This window comes from Myripristis murdjan, chromosome 23 (assembly GCF_902150065.1).
Source record: "Myripristis murdjan chromosome 23, fMyrMur1.1, whole genome shotgun sequence".
Classification (NCBI taxonomy): domain Eukaryota; kingdom Metazoa; phylum Chordata; class Actinopteri; order Holocentriformes; family Holocentridae; genus Myripristis; species Myripristis murdjan.
In genome coordinates this window covers 24,093,530-24,114,565 of record NC_044002.1, presented here as the reverse complement: position 1 = coordinate 24,114,565, position 21,036 = coordinate 24,093,530, and the positions used below count along the sequence as shown (strand labels likewise).

Genomic DNA, 21,036 nt, shown 5'->3' with positions numbered 1-21,036 from the left:
TAATGATTATAATATATACATATATATATATATATATATATATCTATATCTATCTATCCATCTATCTATCTATCTATCTATCTATCTATCTATCTATATATATATATAGATAGATATATAGATATATATAGATATAGATATATATAGATATTTATATATAGATATAAATATATATAGATATAAATATATACTTCTCAAGTGTTTTGTTAATTGTGTGGTGCCTTTTAAACCTTCTATATTTTTTAACTTACATCCAGATTCATTTTTGCATTTTTTTTCCCACTAATGTTCCAGTAACCTTTTTTGCCCATTTTCTCTTTGCTTTGTTTTTGCATGTTTTTCAAAAGAAATCAATTGAGTTTCCCTTTTGAAAAAACTTTTTAAAAAGTTAATTTACTGGACATCACTACACACACACACACACACACACAAAAATATATATGTATATGTATTGTGTGATTATTCTAACACTACATTTTAATCTCACCACAGTCTTTTATATGACAAGAATGACACCTAGACATTAACACAAATTAAATCTTCCCATGCCAGAGTCCTGGGGGCTGAGTGATTTCAGGCGGGGGTCCGCGGCTCGCTGGGAGTCGACTCGGCGGCTCAGAACATGAAAAACATTGAAAACAGCTGAACCAGAGGCACAAGAAGCAAAACTGGAATTAAAAAAAATGCACCAAAGAAATCAGTTTTTCATAAGAATCAAACTTTAATTCAAACAAAATTGACTATTTAAGTTAAGCACAATAAGCTCTATGTACAAGAACCTTCTGTTCTCAGTCGGCGGAGGTCGATGTGGCAACATGAGACGAGGACGAAACACGCGTTCACTGGTCGTCGGATGATTTTTTATGGCCTGACAGCAGCTCAAACATTTACGGTCAAACAGGAAAAACTGGGTGCAGCATCCACTGATTATTTTTTTTTAAAAAAACAATGACAATCACTGGCGTCCTGGCTAACTCTGCTGAGCGAAATGACTCCCTACCGTCCCTTTATGCTGAATTAATGTCCGAAAGGTGGGAAGTTAAGTGTAGCTTTTCCTTCCTCGGCTTCACCAGATTAGCTTTTAATTAGACAAAACATTCAGTGAAAACTCCCCTCAGTGGGGTTTTCATGACGGTTTTGGACACACAGTCGTTCTGCTGACTGGCCAACGCCGAGGCGCCCTGGGAGTTCAGTCGGACAGGGTGGCGCTAAAGGTTGGCGTAGTATCGATCTCTGTTCTTGTAATCTCTGTAGGCGAACCTGGCGTCCTTGTTGCCGTGCGGGATCCGGCCGAACGGCGCGTGGTCGTTGAAGCACGTGTCGAAGACCTCGTCCACGATTTTCTCCGCCTCCTGTCGGCTGATTTTCCTCACGGCCAGGATGGAGCGCAGCGCCCGGCCTCGAACGCACTCCTGCCAGGCGGGAGAGAGGCCCCAGTTACTGTTAGAGCGAGAGCCGACAGAGCTAATGCCTGCTGTGAAGGCCTCGCCCCGCCCCGCCCCACCCCTGGCCCTGCCCCACGTACCTGATGATGCTGCTTCAGGCCAAAGTTGAATCTGGCGACTTCGTTGCTAAAGGAACAATCTCCGCTCAGATTAGCAGCTCGGATCTGACAAGAACAACAGAAAACAGAAAAACATCAGAAAAACTTTGGAAAAGCGGTTACAGATGCTCCATAAAACTACATGATAGTGACATTCAGTGTTTATTACAGTATTATGAATGTGATATGATTTACAAAGTCCAATATGGGTTTCTGTTGTTTATTTCTTCTTCAGTTGTGCCATGATCTTCCAAAAAAACTGCAGGTGACTCATTTTGACTCATTTTAATTAAAAGAAAAAACAAAAAACGAAAGAGTAGGCTGGGGATTGTACATGACATCAGAATATCTTGTTTGTTTAAGGTTTCTAAATCATCATACAACTGTTGTGCCATACAGTTTCCTCTCCTGCTGCCTATAATGCTCAGCTTGTCTTGTTGTCACGGTAACAGAGGTGTTCATTCACTTCTATGTTTGGCATTGGGCTCATAGTTAGTGCTGCACTTTACTGACAGCTGTTTCCACTATTCTGTCCCTCCTCATTGTATATAAATAAGAGGGACAAAAAATCAGAAACACTTCTCAACATAATGCAGTCCAATAGCAGACCTCTGCAAACTACAACCTCAATAATAAACACAGAATTAAAGTGACACATTCTCCACAACATCAACACAAACTGAACATGATAAACTTTGTTAAAATGTAGAATTTATGGCGGAGATGTTGTATTGAACTGTATTAGACTGTACAGGTGGATAAAGTGACACTGCGTGGATATAAAGAGTGTAAAGTGATATACTAAAATACCAGAATACCCAACAGATATAATAAATAGACAGCATGAGTGTGTGTGGGCCGTCACCTCGGAGCAGGCCAGGTGTCTGAAGTTGTTGAACCAGTCGACGTGGGCGCGGCAGTGGTCGAAGGCGTGGATCAGCTCGTGCGTCACCACGCGGTTCATGTGGGACTGCTGGTGGATGTTGTTCTGACACAAGACGATCTGAGAGGACGCGGCGTCGAAGCCTCCGCTCACGGTCCCGTCGCACTCTTCACAGGAGAAGTGTCGGTCTTTGAACACCGTGCTGCGTGCAGACGACAACACACACCTTTCACTTCGTTTTAATAACATCACCAGTAGTGAGCATTTAAAATTCTGCCTGAAATGCAGCGGCTACAACAAAAAGCCACCTTGCAGAGAAAGGCGAGAAAACAGTGGAGCCCTGCCAGATTAAAATAAAGATGCTGTGGTATTTTCTGCTCATGGTGACGTTTACAAGCCATGTCTGAAGTTTGTCACAGGACAAAGTGAAAGCTGAAAATCAAAATTTTATCATTTAAACTGCACAGGCAGGAAAAGCAAAACTCACTATAGCTGTCTTGCTTCTCCATCAAATAATCTCTCCAAATTCTCCTGAACGTCCCTTTAATTTGTCATAAATCTCATGTCCTGGCAGGTTATTTGCAAAGTGATGTTATGTTCTTAGAAAAATGTCTTCTTCTTATTGCCATCAAACACCGTTCTTAATGATAAAGATACTTTCTGCATATTTTTATTTTATTTTAATACATTCTGGAAGTATACAGTATCTTTTCAGTTTGTCAGATTGTTTTTTTTTTTAAGTATAACTTTCATTTTTTTTTTCAGTTAACTTTTTTTTTTTTTTCTTTAAATCATAATCAGAATGAAAATCAGAAATGTTTTACGGAAACTGGGTCAGTTGCAGTTGCTCAAATTCTCAAGAGAAGAATTAAACTAACAAATTAAAAAAAAAAAAAAAGAAAGAAGACATAACATGAAAATATGTGCCTTATAAATTTGTAAAAAAAAAAAAAAAAATAATAATAATAATTAATCTGCATTAATGCGAGTTATAAAAAAATATAAACATCACATGAATTATGCATAAATACATGCATTAACACTATTTGTGCATTGATAACTTTGTAAACAAAGCATGTCCATCATGCATAAATGTGCTTTACTACAAGTAGTACATTAATGATAGTTTTCTAATAAAGTATGTCCATTATGCATAAATGTGCATTTATACAACTCGTGCATTAATGATGGTTGTAAAAAAAAGTATGTCCATTATGCATAAATATATGCATTAACACTATTTGTGCATTAATTATAGTTGTAAAAAAAAAAAAAAACACAAGCATGTCCATCATGCATAAATACACTACTCACAAAAAGTTAGGGATATTTGGCTTTTGGGTGAAATTTATGGAAAATGTAAAATGTTCACGCTACAGTGATATTATATCATGAAAGTAGAGCATTTAAGTAGAAGCATACACTGGTGATTTCCTCATCTCAAACAATTTCTTGAAACAAAAGCCAACAACAGTGGTGGATATACCACAACAAAAAATGTCAGTGTCAATAACTTGTCATGTGCCCTTGAGCATCAATTACAGCTTGACAGCAACGTCTCATGCTGTTCACAAGTCGACTTATTGTCTGCTGAGGCATGGCATCCCACTCTTCTTGAAGGGCGGCCCTCAGGACATTGAGGTTCTGGGGTACAGAGCTCCGAGCCTCTACACGGCGACTCAGCTGATCCCATAGGTTTTCTATGGGATTCAGGTCTGAGAAAGTGCAACCTGATGTGAATTTTGCCGTTAAACTCCTTGTTAGAGAACAGCAACTTGTGCAAAAAGTACTGAAACATTGAACAGTTGGACATGTGCATTCAAAAGTTTACAGAAGGTCACATTAAGTTCACCTGTAAAGGTTAGAATGCATTTTAGGTTCATCCTGAAATTTCACCCGAAAGCCGAATATCCCTAACTTTTTGTGAGTAGTGTATGTGCATTACTACAACTTGTGCATTACTGACAGTTGTATAGACAGTGTGTGCTTAATATGTGAGTGTGTGTATCACTGACAGTTGTGTAGACAGTGTGTGCATTATGTGTGAGTGTGTGTGTATTATGCAGACTCACCAGCCGGAGCTCTGCATGGCCCCCAGCAGCAGCTTGGCGTACGGACCTGCCGGGACACAAGGACATGAGCTCAGCTGCTAACAACCAGCCCGGCTAACCCAGATAAACCAGCTGACACACTGTCTTTACACTTTATGCTTCCAGCTGGCATTGTGTATCTGAGTGAGAAAACACACACACACACACACACACACACACACAGTCCCGTTTAGCAGAGCGGCTAGCTAACAGGCTACTTACTAGTCTCCATGGCGAACTGCAGCATGACCTGACACTTGTGGTTGAAAGTGAACAGACTCTCGGCTATAGATCCCTTTTTGAACTTGCCCTTGTTCCTCTCCGGGAACAGGTCGTATCCGTACTCCTCCTCCTGCTTAGTCTGATCCATGTCGGCGAACTCTGTCCGGGACTCGGCGACGTTTTTCGCATTTGAGTTGCTCGGTGTTGTCGCTAGCGTTAGCTCGCCAGAGAGGTCATCGCTGTTTGCTGCGTCACGTGATCAGCCGAAGGTCAAAGGTCGTGTAATTTAATTAGGAATTTAGGAAAATATTTTTTTTTTTAAATGCACATGTATCGTAATCTGAACCAGTCTTATAGATAACACGTTGAGATGGTGTATTTTTAAACTTTAAATATTAATAACGATTTAAAGATACCGTCGCGTATTTCAAAGATCGTCTATACGGAACGTGCAGTGAGATGTTGTATTACTGCGAACGAAGTGAATTTGTGTTGGACGTATTTTTTTCCTTCTACCAATAAAAACATACGATGTTTGTTTATTTGTTTTGAAACTAGTCTGATCTCAGCAACGTTTCTACGTCTTTAACTCAGACTGTCATTATGTATAACTTTTAAAAAAAAAAAAAAAAAAGCTCAGCCAGTATGATTTTGTAATGTGGAAATCATGTTAATTTGTTATTCTGTAAATGGGACCTACATCTGGAAGAAGGATGTTGACATACGAAAGGAGTGCATGCTGCAGAAACAAGAATTAAAATGTCCTTTTTTTAGTTATATTTTCTTGTGTGTTTTTTTTTTTTTTTTTTTTTTTGTCATTCAAAATAGACTATGAAAATAAAACTAAAAAATGCTCATCCCTTGTTGGCCATGAAACAAGTAAAACACCATGTAGTTCAATTTTAGTTTTGTATATTTATTTTATTTTTGTTTCATTTTATTTATTTGTTTTGATTTTCTAATGTATTATTATTATTATTATTATTATTAGTAGTAGTAGTAGTAGTAGTAGTAGTAGTAATGGTAGTAGTGTGTTTTTATATTTAATTTATTTGTTTTCATTTTCTAATGATTATGATTATTATTATTTGTTTTTGTTTTTTATTTTATTTTTCATTTAATTTAATTTATTTGTTTTGATTTTCTACTGTATTATTATTATTATTATTATTATTATTATTATTATTAATAGTAGTAAAGGTAGTAGTATGTTTTTATATTTAATGTAATTTAATTTATTTGTTTTCATGTTCTAATGAATTATTATTATTATTATTAGTAGTAGTAGTAGTAGTAGTAGTAGCAGTAGCAGTAGGAGTAGGAGTAGTATTTCCATTTTATTTAATTTATTTGTTTTGCTTTTCTACTATATTATTATTTTTGTTGTTGTTTTTGTTTTGTTTGTTTGTTTGTTTGTTTGTTTGTTTGTTTGTTGTTTTGGGGGGGGGATCCAATGACCTACAGAGACACGGACCGGCCCCTCCTCTCGAGCAGAACGTCTTTCCTCAACAGAGACGATCTTCGGCTCAGTGAACCGCCGCAGCGGTGGCGCAAAGCCTGCTGGGACTCGGCTGTCATGGCGCCGAACACAAACAGAAAATCACCGTTGGCGACACGTTACAACAACAACAACAACAACAATATTTAGCCGCACTGGCCGCCGCCACAGTTGAATAAAGTCTAACTTTCCCACAGAGAGCGACCGACTTCCAGGTACTTGGCCGTGTTTTGTGTCTGTCTCTTCGTTTAGCGGCTCTTCCGTGTGGCGTGTCTGCCTGCTAGCTTGAGTTAGCCGCCGGCATGACAGCAGCGTGACGGAGGACCGGCGCTCCTCTCTCCGTGCTTTCCTTCTTTTTTCTTTAACCCACCGCCAGAAAAACAAATTCAAAAGCAACATGTGTTTGGCAGGGCAGTATGTCCGCGGCAAATAAAAGCGTCGAGTTGCAGCTGCAGCTGCGGCAGAACAGCGAGGAGCTGCAGAGCTTCATGCGGGAGCTGGACACCTGGGAGGCGGACATGAGGAGGAGGGACGAGCAGCTGAGAGCCGGAGGCCTGCAGGAGGAGCAGGTACACACACACACACACACACACCAGTGTGACCAGTGACAGCAAAGCCCACCAGTGAAGTGACTGCTCTGCCCTGATCCATAACAAACTCAGTGAAGGAACCGCATTTTCCATGTCCAGTTTGTGTTATTACGCTTTTTTTTTGAAGAATACTTAATTTACACTGTTGTTAGATTTATGTCAAGTAAGTGTGAACCCATAGTCATATCGTATGTTGTATTGCAACCGAGATATGTGGCATAAATATCGAGGTATACAGTCTCGTCCATATCATGCAGAAGATACTGTTGGATGCAGCTGTCAAACCCTCATCAAAATAACCTGAATTTTGTTAAATGTCAAAACTTAAAGCAAAGCAGACTCATAGTGTTATCCTGTATGTTGCTCGCGAGCGGTTGAAAAGAAAGGAAGCTTAGTCTTGTCGTGAATCTTTGGTGTAAACCCATCAGGATAGAAATGTTTCATTATTGAATAAAGGTGGTGATGCAGAATAGGTTTGTATTGATTTGCATTGAGCCTCTAAGGTGGGGTGGGGGGTGGAGGGGGTCACGGAGGACCAAGAGGCTGCAGGTTTTCATTCCTGTGGCGTTCTCTTGGTGGACTCGCCAACTTCTCCACAATATGGTGAAGGATGACTCATCACTTTTTCCCACGTTTCTGTAAGACCGGTGTCACTCAGCAGAGCGCACATTAGGCCGCATATTTTTGTCAGCCCGACCTGAATCCGTCAGGCCTTCTTTTTTTGTGTCTGAACCCGTCCCGAGCCCCAGAGTTTGCTTGTCCTCCATCACCGGGTCACATTCACCACCTGAAATAGCCCATATGTTGCCTTCAGTGTCGTCGTAAACTCCGGCACTGTACAGGAAGTTGCCCAGAACAGACAGCAGGTCCGTCATTATTCACTAAAATAACACCGACGTAACATCATTTCTAAATTTTTGCCCGAACCCGGCTCGACCTGTTGGATCCTGACGGGTCCCACCCACCTCCCAAATGTGTATTTGTCTTTGTAATGAGGAGTTTATGCACCGCAGCCCGGCCATGAGATCCCTCTGAGTGGACAGGATCTTTTGGAAGAGTTCAAAATGAATGTCTTGGCTTTTTTTTTCTCCTCTCCTTTCTTTTTTTTTGGGCTTTATCGGGCTGTCGGGCCTAAAGTTCGGCTAAATAGTAGGGAAGGGTAGGGTAGGGCCTCGGGCTGGCCCAGTATGGCCCGGGTAGGGTAGGGTCTTAATTTTCTGCGCTTTTGAGCTTCATATTGTAGCCAGGATCTCCGAGACTTTTCCCTTCACCTCCATGTTTTGGTTTTTGTTGTCTTTTGGGGGCGTAACCGAAAATATGTCACCACATCTCTAATGACATGTAACACAGATGCTTTTTTTTTTTTTTTTTTAAACAGCAAAAACACAGACGTGGTTTAGAAAGCACCAAGTAGCAGCGAGCAGCTTTGATTTGATTGGCTGATGGCTGGGATAGGTCAGTGAGGACGGTGAGGGTCACATTAAACTCAGTCGGTGACCCCAATTTCTTTATCCGTCAAATCCAAAGTTTACCTGCATTACCTGCTCCGTCCCATCTTCCTAACACACTTAAAGTTGTTTTTTGGCTCGTCTCTCATCTGTGTGTCCATCTGGCGACCTCCTCCTCGCTCTGTCAGTCAGTCCGTCTCTCTGTGTTGCAGAAAACCCTGCCGCCCGTGCGCAACAGAGACTACAAAACGAAGACGAGGGACAAGAAGAAGAAGAAGAGCCGAGACGACGGCGAGGCGAAGACGGACGAGGCCGACAAGACGGAGCGGATAAAGTCGTACGACTACCGATCGTGGGACAAGTTTGACGTGGTAGCCGCCGAGTTCCCCCTGAGAAAGCTTTCGGTATGTGCTCGCCTTGTTTTTACGGGCTGATCCGACTGAGGTGTGCCTTCTTTATTCCCGGCGGCAGGACAAAGCTCTGTCGGCGATCGACAAGGAGGAAAGCCCCGCCGAGTCGAACGAGTCGGACTCGGAGGAAGCCGTGGACCGGGAGGCGGCGCTGGCCGAGAAGGAAAAGGTAAATGTGACGTGTTGATCATCAACTCTAGTAACTCGCTCTGATCTAAACTTTCTGAAACACATTGGACATGTGCAACGGAGATTTATAATTTAATACTTCCTGAGCATTTATTCTTTCTCCAGAGCAGACACCCAGCCTGTAATAATGTCAGCAAGCTGTTCTCAACAATAACCCACAGGGATGCACGATATTGGAGTTTTTGCCGATATCTGATATGCTGATATTTTCCAGCTCTTTTGTTTTCCAACTCTAATTTTCTTTCCTCACGACTGCAGAGAACATCAAGTTTCTCCTGCAGTGGGATTAATTAATATGTCATTATGCCTGCTCTTATTGTGAAGGCCCACCAGCAGACGCACAGTGCTTTTCAAGATGCGCACGTTCCACCGGGCAAAATAAGAAAACTACTTCGTTTTCGGCTACATAGAACACGCCGTATTTATTTTTGTATAACATTTTCTTTCAAATTAACAGTAAGATTCATCCTGCTGAAACAGGCCTGGATGATTCTGGATGATTCTAACTGATTGCACACCTTTATTTCAGGCCGATACCGATATTTCATTTCTAAAGCCGATATCAGGTGATACTGGTGTCATGCTGATATTTTCATGCATTCCTAACACCATACAAATAAAGCTACTACTATTACTATTACTAACTATCTAACTAAGCTACATGCTGTCAGCTGGGTATGTAGAAAGGCTGGTTTGATTATTAAAAAAATAATAATACTAATGAGACGTCTACAACCTGTGGTGATAACGTGCAGTGATATGCAGTTTTAAGCAATTTAGAGTCAGAAAGGAGTCCCAGCAGTAAAAAAAGATATGCATATAATGTTGATAATATTGATATGATATAATACAATATTATATAATGTACAATCATTTTATACCTGTAGAACTTTACAATAATTCAGTAGTGCAGTACCCCGGTGTATACATGGTGTGTATGTAGGTGTACTTTTTATTATTCTTAGTTACATATTTCTATATATTTTGTTGTAATGTTAATGCACACACTTTTTATTTATTTATTTATTTTTTACAAATCAGGATTCATGCACAAAATATAATATAATAAGAGAAACAGAGACTAAGATATTCTCTGATATTAAAGTGGTAAATTTCTTAGAAAAAACTTTCAAATTTATGAGAAAAAAACTCATTCTTAGATTATAAAGTCACAAATTGACAAGAAAAAAACTCAGAAAAAATCTTTTTCCTTTTTCTTTGCTTTTTTCTTTCTTTGACTTTATAATCTCAGAACTTTTTTCTCATAAATTTGAGTTTAGTTATGACTTTAATCTCAGAAATTCTGATTTTTTTTTCCTGTAAATATTGTCTCTCCTTGTCCCCTGTCTCCTTTTTTTTTTTTTTTTTTTTTTGGTAACCGACAGTGGCCCTAACATGCCGCTGTGTTTTTGACCCACTAATGCTTCTAACGATTTAATAAAAAAGTGAAAGTGAGACTGAGCGTGTCGGTGTCCTGTTGGCAGGGCAACAGGCTGTTCAAAGAGGGTCGCTACGACGACGCCATCGAGTGCTACAGCCGAGCGATGAGCGCCGACCCCTACAACCCGGTGCTGCCCACCAACCGAGCCGCCTGCTTCTCCAGACTCAGAAAGTAAACGCTCGCACGACTCAGCCGCAAAACACAGCTCACAACACAACTCCTGCGTGGGGGGTTTGACGGTGTGTGTGTGTGTGTGTGTGTGTGTGCAGGTTTGCCGTGGCCGAGTCGGACTGCAACCTGGCCGTCTCTCTGGACAGCAGCTACTTCAAGGCCTTCGCTCGCAGAGGAGCCGCACGTTTCGCCCTCAAGAAATACGAAGCCGCATTAGAGGGTGAGATTGATTTATTTATTTATTTTTTGTCATTTTAGTTGAGTCTGTATTTAATTATTGTTTTCATTTCATTGCAGTAGATCAATCCAGGGGTGTCAATGAGTTGCTCACATCAATTCAAATGAGACTTCACTGCATTTTGATAACATCAGTATGACCCGAGTCGACACATGGATATTTTAGTGTTCGCTGATTTATTTTTTTAAATCCACCTATCAGCAGCCAACAAATTAATGAGAAACTGCAAGAAAATAACACAAAATGTAGAATGTCGGTCGTCTATTCGATGAAGTATCTTGTTTTTTCGGTGCTGATCTGAGTGCAGTTCTAGGCTTCGCTGCTTCTCTTTGCTGATTATGACTTGAAACGTGTTTCCGACCAGATTATGAGACGGTCCTGAAGCTCGACCCCGGGAACCTGGAAGCCCAGAACGAAGTGAAGAAGATAAAAGCCGTGAGTTGAGATGAGATGTTTTTCCTCGGCTCTCCTTCATCCCTCAGCCGACTCACCCTCCCTTCTTCCCTCCCTCCGTCCTCTCCTCCTGTGTCCAGGTGTTTGTGCGTCCGGGCGGCAGCGAGCACGGCGAGGCCTCGCAGGAGACGCAGGAGGAGGAGGCGGCGGCTCCCGACCCCGAGCAGCAGAAACAGGTGGAGGAGCAGCAGAGGAGGCAGGAGGCGGCCGTGCAGAAAGACAGAGTGAGCTGAGCCGACGGGACAGACGCCCCGCAGCGTCCCAAACCAAGAGTTTACTCACCCACCGAGGCGCTGAAAACTGAACGAAGACACAATCACAGGGTTCCCACGGGTCCTGGAAAAGTCAGGGAGTTTAATTAATTCTTGGGACAAACCATGAAATGAAAAACATTTTAAAAAATCCACAACTTTTGACAGCTTTAATTTTAAATGTGGTATTTATTTTCCATGGTGTTCACATAATGTTCACTTCCCCTGCAGAATTAAACTGAATAATTAAAGTATAATAAGACCTCTGAACCTGAATTTGGTGTAAAATTTTGGTTCATGTGGAAAAACGTGATACTTGTGAGAATTAAACATTTTATAGTCACACAAACGTCAGGGATTTTAAATGTGACGTAAAGTGGAAACCCTGTGATTCATTCATGAGTGTTTTAAATCATTTTGTAGGTTGTTGCAGCAGACTGAGCTGATGGCTGCATAAACTCAGTCAGTCTCGGTCGTGTTTCTCTGCTGTGTTTCTCAGGGGAACGCCTACTTCAAGGAGGGGAAGTACGAGGCGGCGGCCGAGTGCTACAGCCGAGGGATGGAGGCCGACAGCAGCAACGTCCTGCTGCCCGCCAACAGAGCCATGGCTTACCTCAAACTGGAGCGGTGAGCGCACACACTGTCGGACCAACCAGGGTGACAAAACCGAATTCTGGCCAAAAACTGTCCTGAACAGTCGTTGTTTTTAAAGCCAAAGTCCTTTTTTGATTCAAAACACAGAGTATTTCCCACCAGTGTGAAAGGAATACTCAGACGTTTTGGGCAAAATCCCCCTTTTCTGACTTCCCCGTTTTCTCCTCTGTACGCCCTGTGGTTCAGTTCAGTTCAGGTAGCATTTCCTGTTAGCTTAGCATAAAGACTTGATGTCTATGGGAATCATTAGCCTAGCTCCGTCAAAGTGAAAAAATAAACCATACAGCTGTTCTGAAGTCTTCTATCCATATATAAAATCACAATATGGTCAGGGACAACATTGTTAAAAATCCTGTAAATATTTTAAATACATTGGAAGACTAAATTAATATAATAATCCCATGGAAATATGGATTTAATATTATCTATAATTCTATATATTTTTTTTTTTTGCAGGTATAAAGAGGCAGAGGATGACTGCAGTAAAGCGATTTGTCTGGACAGGAGTTACTCGAAGGCCTTCGCCCGCAGAGCGACGGCCAGAGTGGCGCTACGGAAGCTGGCAGAGGCCAAACAAGGTGTTGCAACACTGCCACCCAGTGGTGAACCACAGGAACCGCAGCCTGTCTGCACAAACACCAGAGATCAGATGAAAGATCTTCGTCCTACAAACAGCTGTCTTCAGATATGATATGAACCCCAGGCCCTATGAGGTCCTCAGTTCAGTAAAATAAAGCTTTGTTGTTGCAGCTTCTTAGTAAAATGATTTAGAGCTGCAACAATTAGTCGAATAATCGATCAGTTGCCAACTATTTTGATAATTGATTAATTGGTTTGGGTCATTTTTATAAAGAAAACTTCCAAATTCTCTGATTCCTGCTCCTCAAAAGTGAATATTTTCTGTTTTCTTTGGTCCTCTGCGACAGTAAGCTAAATATATGTTTTGTTGGTCAGGATAAAACAAAAGCACAAAAACTAATTGATTAATCGAGAAAATAATCGACGGGTTGATCAGTAATTGAAATAATAAAAGCTCTGAACTGATTTCTGAGAGAGAAATCCGACTGGTTACACAGAACAAGATGTTTTCTGATTGGTCTGTTTCCATTTCAGTCGTTTAACATTTAATTCTCAGTGGAAATGCAAAGCAAACGGTTAAAAAAATCTTAATACGTTGAACTGGTTGAACCCTGCAGAGCCTCTGCTTTATTTTCCGGTGTCATAAAAGACGAACAAATGAGGTTTTGTGTGTGAAACAAGTTTTTTTTTTTTTTCTGTGGTCAGAGAGCAAAGTAAATATTGGTGTTTGGTTTCATGTTTAAAATGATGACGCGCCTGAATATAAGCAGGTATGGTTTCACATCAGGCAGAGGGATAAATCTATTGTTTTTTTTTATTATTATTTCAGCTGGGGCTCAATTTATGTTCATGAGTTCTGAGTTAATATGGAATTAAACTGAATCAAAACATGAAAATATAAAAGCAGAGGTGTTTTTAAAGAGAGTAAAATTCTGCTAGAGGAGACAATTTCACGTCCTGCCAACTCTGCCTTTCCAGTCATGCATGTCATGTTAGATTATTTAATTTTGAGGTTTTTTTTTTTAATTGAATCTAATTTTGTCTGTGTGTGTGTGACAGATTTTGAAGAGGTGCTGAAACTGGAGCCGGGGAACAAGCAGGCGCTGAACGAGCTGCAGAAACTCCAGATCGTACGTTTTCTTTTTTTATTATTATGGACTGAAGTGTTTTGGTCTCGGCCGGCGAAGCGTTCAGAGTTCAGGAACGATCTGGAAACGCTGACTTTGTCCTTGTGCTGTCGTCTCTGCAGGAGCTCGGCTCTGCGGCCGACGACGACAATGACGCCCCGAGGAGAATCGTGCAGCCCGTGGACAAACCGCCTCACCTGCGGTCCACCGTGAGTCCCCCAGCCTCGTGTTGAACTCCTCCTGCCCGGGGCTTTGTGGTTTGAATCAGCTGCTTTTCAAATCGTTTCCAATCAAAGCTCAGCAACAGGATGCAGATCGCTTAATAACGAAGACTCTGATCATTCAGATTGGGATTAGGATTGCATGATCCACTCTGCACTTTGAATACAATTTAATTTAGTTTCTGTTTTGTCTGTCAGTAAAGCTGAGCTCCAGAAAGTTTTGATGCAAGAAAAAAAAAATCAGGATGATCTTGATGCCAGCGGGAGCGAGAAATCGTAAATTAGAGGCAAGGAGGGAATTGCCTAGCAAGGCCTTAGCAACCATCAAGAATACAATAGCAACCACCTGGCAACACCCTAGCAACCAACCAGAACACCATAGCAACTGCCTAGCAACGCCCTAGCAACCAACCAGAACACCATAGCAACTGCCTAGCAACGCCCTAGCAACCATCGAGAACACCATAGCAACTGCCTAGCAACAGCATAGCAACTGCCTAGCAACAGCATAGCAACCACCACGAACAGCATGTCAACCGCCTAGCAAGGCCTTAGCAACCATCAGGAACACCATAACAACCACCTAGCAACCATCGAGAACACCGTGGCAACTGCCTAGCAACAGCATAGCAACCATCAGGAACACCATAGCAACTGCCTAGCAACCATCAAGAATACAATAGCAACCACCTAGCAACTGCCTAGCAACGCCCTAGCAACCACCCAGAACACTACAGCAACTGCCTAGCAACGCCCTAGCAACCATCGAGAACACCACAGCAACTGCCTAGCAACAGCATAGCAACCACCAGGAACAGCATGGCAACCGCCTAGCAAGGCCTTAGCAACCATCAGGAACACCATAGCAACCGCCTAGCAACCATCGAGAACACCATGGCAACTGCCTAGCAACAGCATAGCAACCATCAGGAACACCATAGCAACCGCCTATCAGCACCTTAGCAACCACCCAATATACCATAGCAGCTGCCCAGAGACATCCTAGTGATCACTCAAAATATGATCACAACTGCCTGGGCAATACCCGGTAGCTGCCTTCTAGCCCTCCAACAACGCTAAACAACCTACAAACAGCACAGGGCTGGAGGTTTACCACATGGCCACGCGGTCGCAAGGGTGGCAAGCACATCAAAGTTTCTTCAGAAACTTTACAAAGTCTAGTTGTTAGGTCATTATCACAGAGAAACTGTGATGTGAGGAAAATACATTTTATACATCCTGAGTGGTGATTTAAAGTGATTTACAGTGATTTATAGTGCCATACAAACACAGTACATTTAACACTCAATACCAAAAAATCATAACATAGTTAAAATACCCAACAACACAGCACAATACGGCTGCTGGGATAAAGGACCGTTAACTGGTCCTTTTGTCACTGTTCCTGAAGAGAAACCATTTAAATTTGGTAGTTATATCTTATATTTGTGCAGGAAAGTGAATTAAAGTAACAAAAAAAACATTTTTATGTAGTTCGCTCATGTCTCTTTGGCCTTACAACATCTTAAAGTATTTTTTAACAGTATTTTTTTTTTTACTTTGAAGACTAAATTTGGATTTTTAAATGTTAACGTTGCGGTATGTGGATTAGAACGATCCTATGTGAGTTTTTTTTTTTCTTCTTCGAAGTCGGCAATATCAGTATATTCTGTTCTTCCGTTCCAAAAAAAGCCACTACAAGGTCTGACTCTTCACATTAAAAGTTGTGAAAAATGTGATTCCCGGTGATGGAATGTTTCTGTCTCGTCAGAAACCTCTGAGGAGAATCGACATCGAGGAGGTGGGCGGGCGGGAGCCGCTCCGGTCCGACCCAAACGTCCAGGAGGAGCCGAGGGAGGCCGAGGACGAATCGTCGCCGCTGTCGACCTCGCCGAGCGCCAAGATGATCAAGATCGAGGAGATTTCAGAGGCTCCCTCAGCCTCACCTGAACAGTACGAGCTCTGCTGCTCTGCACCCTCTCCTCTCTGTTCAGTCAGTCAATTATTTATCATCTAAAGTGTGAAAAATAATGACAGAGACACACGGGGAGTGATCAGAGGCCAAAGTGATGTCGGCTAATTTTATAAAGACATGAAGGGAGAGATTTTTAAAGTTGATTTTTAAGTTTTTTAAAGGATAAACGGCTCAAGTGGTGACTCATTTATTGAAATAGATTAATTTCATCATCAGTCCTTACAGCCTTAGTTGTTCTTTTCATTTCTTTTTGATATTTCTGAAGTGTTTTCACCATGTTTCATTTACACTAGCTGTATAAAATTGAATTTCGTTCAGGATTTTTTTTCTTTCTAACTTTTATGCATCCAGGGAAAATTGGCAGTGCGTGTTTTTTGTTTTTTTTTAATGCTCTGCTTCACTTTCACACATTGACACTGGGATTTTTTTTTTTTCATCAGTCCTGGTTAACAGCTATTTATGTCCCGTTTCCCAGCGTTCCTGTTAAACAGCCAGAAAAACCAAAACAGAAGAGATCTGTGATTCCGGCTGAACCGTCGGCCTCGGTGGCGGCAGCGGCGCTCGATCTGCCGCCTCCTCCCACCAGCAGCTTCCAGCTGGAGGCCGACCTCCGCAAGATCGGAAAGCAGCCTGAGAGCGTCTACAGATACCTGAGGGTGAGCACCACCTTATTTATTTTTTATTTATTTACTCTCCTGTGTTTGTTGCTCAGTGGTCATCACATTTATCTATTTATAAATATTTAAAGAATTTTTATAAATCACTTCTTTGGCATATGAAGATGAAATTTATTTTATTTTATTTGTTGACTTATTTTTATTTATTCATTTATTATAAAGTGCAGACTCTTTAAGCAATTTTTAAATATTTGTTAAACATTACGTGTGCATGTACATATTTTTAACTTTTTGTTATTGTTTGTTTTATATTTTTTCAATATATATATATATATATTTTAGTTTCACTGTTTTTTTTTTTTTTTTACTTTTAACAAGTTCTTACTTCTGTAAGGACTTGTTAAATTTGGTGTTTTTATAATTTATTTTTTTCAAATATTTTTATTACCTATTACAAATGACTAGCTTTTTAAAAAACTTTTCAGACAAGAGTCTGCACTTTTCAATAAAATAAATGGATGTTGACAGACCAAGTCAGCCAACATTTAATCATTTTCAAAAAGAAAAACATGTTTGGATGTTTTTGGCCTGTCCTGGGGTTGTTGGTTTCAGAGGATTTACGTGAGGAGGGACGAGAAAAGAAACCCCTCAGTTTTCGGACCGGATCACGTGTCACCTGCCAATGTGCTGTAACGAGAATATGGAAAAAATCAGATTCCATACTGGGTTTTTAAAGTTATTCAGAGTTTAGAAAAAAATCTCTGTGTTTGTATTTGATGTGTGAAAACCTCAGATTGGAGCTTCATGTCTGCGTGCAGCACCAACACCGTCTGTTTTTATCACGTCTGACTCTTTTTTTTTTTTCTCTTCCAGCAAGTGAAGCCAAACGAATACGCAAAGATTTTCCAGAACTCTCTGGAACCGGATATCCTGAACCAGATCCTGAGGACGTTAAATGATTTCTACACAAAGTAAGTTCTCAGTCTGAGGCCAACTAGCAAAAGACATGACTATAAAATTATAGAGTTATTATAATAAATTGCAATACATATATGACTGATGACCCCAAAAATTAAAAAAGAAAAAAAAAAACAAGAAAATTATAAAAAAAAATCCTTAAAATGAATTTTGTTAAGAGGGTGAAATAAAAAAAATAGAATAAAAATAACTATTTATAATTATTATAATATATATATGATAGATTAAATAATATGCAAAATTACCCAACAATTTTAAAAAATATAAGAAAATTTCAAAAATAACAGAGGCAAAACATCGGGTACAAGAAAATCACGTAATGGACCTTTAAGAAAACACTTCACACCTGCACACACCTGCACACACCTGCATGTCTCCCGGGGTTTTGCAGGTCACGAGTCGTGGCTCTAGTTCTGTGGCTGTCTCACTTGTTCTTGTGGAGGTAAAAGCCGGCGTGTGAGTCGGTTGCAGGTGCGCAGAGTCGTGTGTTAACAGCCGCTGTCCTGCAGGAACGAGGCGGCGACGGTCACCATGGAGACGCTCAGCAGCCTGGCGAGCGTGAGGCGCTTCGACATGGCCGTCATGTTCATGTCGCCGGCCGAGAAGAAAGGTGCCGTCACACTCCACGCAGCACTTCGCTAACACAGCTCTCTCTCTCTCTCTCTCTCTCTGTCTCTTTCCATCAGTTCTTACAGTATGTGCGTTTTTTTTTTTTTTCTTCTTCTTCTTCCCGCAGTTCTCCAAGAGCTGTTTGACTTTCTCGGCGAGGCTGACCTGGACCGCTCGTCCCTCGCAGCCTTACGGAAGAAATACGGCGTGTGACCCGAGCCTGAGTTTAACACACCTCTGCGAGCTCAGCAGGCTTTTGAATGTCGACTCCCAGGAGCTGCAGTGGATTTTATAAAAGCCAACCAAACTGTTGTAGTTTTATTCCAATACTGAATTACCTCTTCCTCGCCAAAACATCATCACTTCAAGGTAAATCCCAGACGCTTCCATCAGACTGGACGGCCACGGCAGCGGGCCTGGTGACCCGGGGACTCGCCAAGGCACCGTGTCTTATTTAACGCTGCGTTTATTCAGCGTCGGAGGTGGGAAACTCCCAGCTGCTCTTTGTTTTTGTTTTTTTTTCTACGATTACAACCTCTGTGCGCTTCAACGACTTTTTCTTTGAACGAGCCAAAATCCTGTTCACGACTGTCCATTCTGTGATATCTGGAAATGTTATCGAGATAGTTATTAATCTGTAATGCTCACAACTCATTGTGCTGCTTTCAATACATTTAAGTTTGTGCAGTGCTGGGATTGGAAGTTACTGTGTTTTGAGGACTACACATGAAAGAAATGATGGTAAAAGTTGGTGGAACATGGAAAAGTATTTGCACACTGAATTCAACTCACCAAATAATACAGTTCATGTGTTTATGAGCAAACATTTGGACCGGCAGAGTCTCAATTCAGTGTTCAAATGTGAGAATTGTGAACGACACGACGTCAGCTAACGGTAAACCCTTCTCAGCTCTGTTTTTGACGACGGCAAAGTGAGAATTTCCAACTCTTGCGGTGTCTCTTGAGCGCAGCATGACCACGCTGAGTTGGCCTCCGTGAGCACGAGGCCTTGTTTCACTGTTCTCATCATCGGACCCGTCAGAAAAGCTGCGTGTCGGCCACGGGGGCTGAACCGCCGCCGTCTGAACGCCTGCGCGGGACCGTGTGAACGACGGGATGGGCTCGGAGGGTTTCGGTAAATGTGGACTTTGGTCTGTATTTCAGAAAACCTGGACTAAAGTACAAATAATAAAGGGCATATTTTGAAATTTGTGGTCGTGTCAGTTGCTATGGAAGTTAAAAAAAAAAAAAAAAAAGCACACGTCTTGAGGAAATCCTGCTGATTTGAGCCCAAAATCACAAGATTGTTTTCCTCTGAATCGGCCCAAGTCACAGCAACGTCTCTTCAGAGTCCAGATGCTGAGGAGCAGATTGGGATTCTGGACTCAAACCAGCAGGATTTCCTTCTGACTGGATCCCACAGCAGAAGAACAAACTAGTTTTCACAAGTTTTTTTCTCATAAATTTCAGAATTTCAGTTTGTTTCTCAGGATATTACCCCCCTCCGTATGTGTGTGTGTGTGTGTGTGTGTGTGTGTGTGTGTGTGTGTGCATGCTACAGAGTGAACTATGACAGTTTGCCAAAGGATGGCTAACAGTCGCCACCTAGTGGTTGAAGCAGACAGAGGCAGATTCACCCCCTGCCGCTTGTTTTCAATACAAGCAGAATTAATCTGACGGAAACAATGAGCTAATTAGCAGAACTCCCTACATCTGATAGAAAACGATGCCGAGAGACTTTAATCCACACACTTTTTTTACAACTAGGATTAGGTCGTATACCTAATGCACATACTTTTATTAAACAAATGTCTAATGCACATATTTTATAGTTCTTACTTCTTTTTCCATTTCTTGTGATTTAAGTTTTGTTTATTGTCTCTTCTTGAGAATTTGAGCAGCTGACCCAACTTCCCCTCAGGGATCAATAAAGTATTTCTGACTCTGTTGGTAATTTTGCTCATCTTCCTGCTCTACTGCACCTCATTGGGTTTTGTTTTTTGTTTTTTTTTTCAAACTTTAGTAACTTTGCACACTTGCTGAATTGATACACTATGATATCCTGTGTGTTTTGTTTTGTTTTTAATATTTTATACATAGCTTTTTCTGTTTCCTTATATTTCTGTCCTTCTATCTTTCTGTGACAAGAGATAACCAAGACAACCAAAATGCACTTCAAACACTGTAATTGGACATGACCAGGGTACTTCAGGGTAAAAGGTGAAAAAAAAAAGCAGGTATTGAAGGGGCTTAGGGAAAGGGGATGGGGGCAAAAAGGAAGATCAGTCCTTCTTGAAGGGTTTGGCTAAACATTTTCCCACGCGGGAGCAGAACCTTTTGAACGGGTTCTTGTGCTTTTTGGGAGTTTCAGCGCCGACGGCTTCTTTGTCCGAGGGCGATTTCTCCTCAGGCCCGTCGTCTCCCGTGCTGTTCGGCACACAGCAAAGGCTCCTCAGGCCTCTCTTAAGTCTGCAGAAAACACCGTGGGTTTTTCCCTTAGCTTTGGAAGAATCCACCTGGGCTTCTGAGGCAAACTCCTCGGCAGGCATCCCACTCATCAAACCCTCAGAGACTTCCTGCGGTCCTGCGGGTAAATCAGGGGCGTCCCGGACTCTGAACGAGAGTTGAGTGCCGCTGTGCAGGGAGCCGGTCTCATCCTGTAAATCTGGGGTGAACAGGAGGACGCTCTGCTGCACGAAACACATGACCTCGTCTTCGACCATTGCGTAAAGCAGCTCAGATCCTTCTGTGTTTCCATTGACGACGACCGAGTCAGCGTCACACTGTTTCAGCGGGCCTGCGGGAATCTGATCGGCTTGCCCGCTCATCAAACTGTAGATGTTATCGGT

At 41.6% G+C, this 21,036-nt stretch overlaps 2 protein-coding genes across 3 annotated transcripts; one reads left to right on the top strand and one right to left on the bottom strand.

Annotated features, from left to right (window-relative positions):
- Positions 1 to 697: 697 nt before the first annotated feature.
- Positions 698 to 4,886, bottom strand: atp23 (ATP23 metallopeptidase and ATP synthase assembly factor homolog). The gene is made up of 5 exons (XM_030046151.1): positions 4,739 to 4,886; positions 4,499 to 4,544; positions 2,409 to 2,628; positions 1,526 to 1,609; positions 698 to 1,412 (listed from the first exon to the last, which is right to left on the bottom strand). Exons 1-5 carry the CDS (start codon positions 4,884 to 4,886, stop codon positions 1,209 to 1,211), a joined length of 702 nt encoding a protein of 233 aa, XP_029902011.1. The 3' UTR covers positions 698 to 1,208.
- A 1,382-nt stretch (positions 4,887 to 6,268) lies between these two features.
- Positions 6,269 to 19,395, top strand: rpap3 (RNA polymerase II associated protein 3). Of its 2 annotated transcripts, XM_030046139.1 has the most exons (18): positions 6,269 to 6,451; positions 6,647 to 6,805; positions 8,487 to 8,645; positions 8,746 to 8,853; positions 10,358 to 10,485; positions 10,584 to 10,705; positions 11,088 to 11,158; positions 11,257 to 11,400; positions 11,927 to 12,054; positions 12,538 to 12,659; positions 13,720 to 13,790; positions 13,910 to 13,996; positions 15,780 to 15,821; positions 15,855 to 15,961; positions 16,459 to 16,639; positions 17,474 to 17,571; positions 18,088 to 18,188; positions 18,315 to 19,395. In XM_030046139.1, the coding sequence occupies exons 2-18, from the start codon at positions 6,653 to 6,655 to the stop codon at positions 18,398 to 18,400; spliced, it is 1,908 nt and encodes a 635-aa protein (XP_029901999.1). In that variant the 5' UTR covers positions 6,269 to 6,451; positions 6,647 to 6,652; the 3' UTR covers positions 18,401 to 19,395. The 2 variants fall into 2 exon arrangements, with proteins under 2 accessions (XP_029901999.1, XP_029901998.1); XM_030046138.1 differs by having other exon boundaries at positions 15,780 to 15,961.
- Positions 19,396 to 21,036: the final 1,641 nt, after the last annotated feature.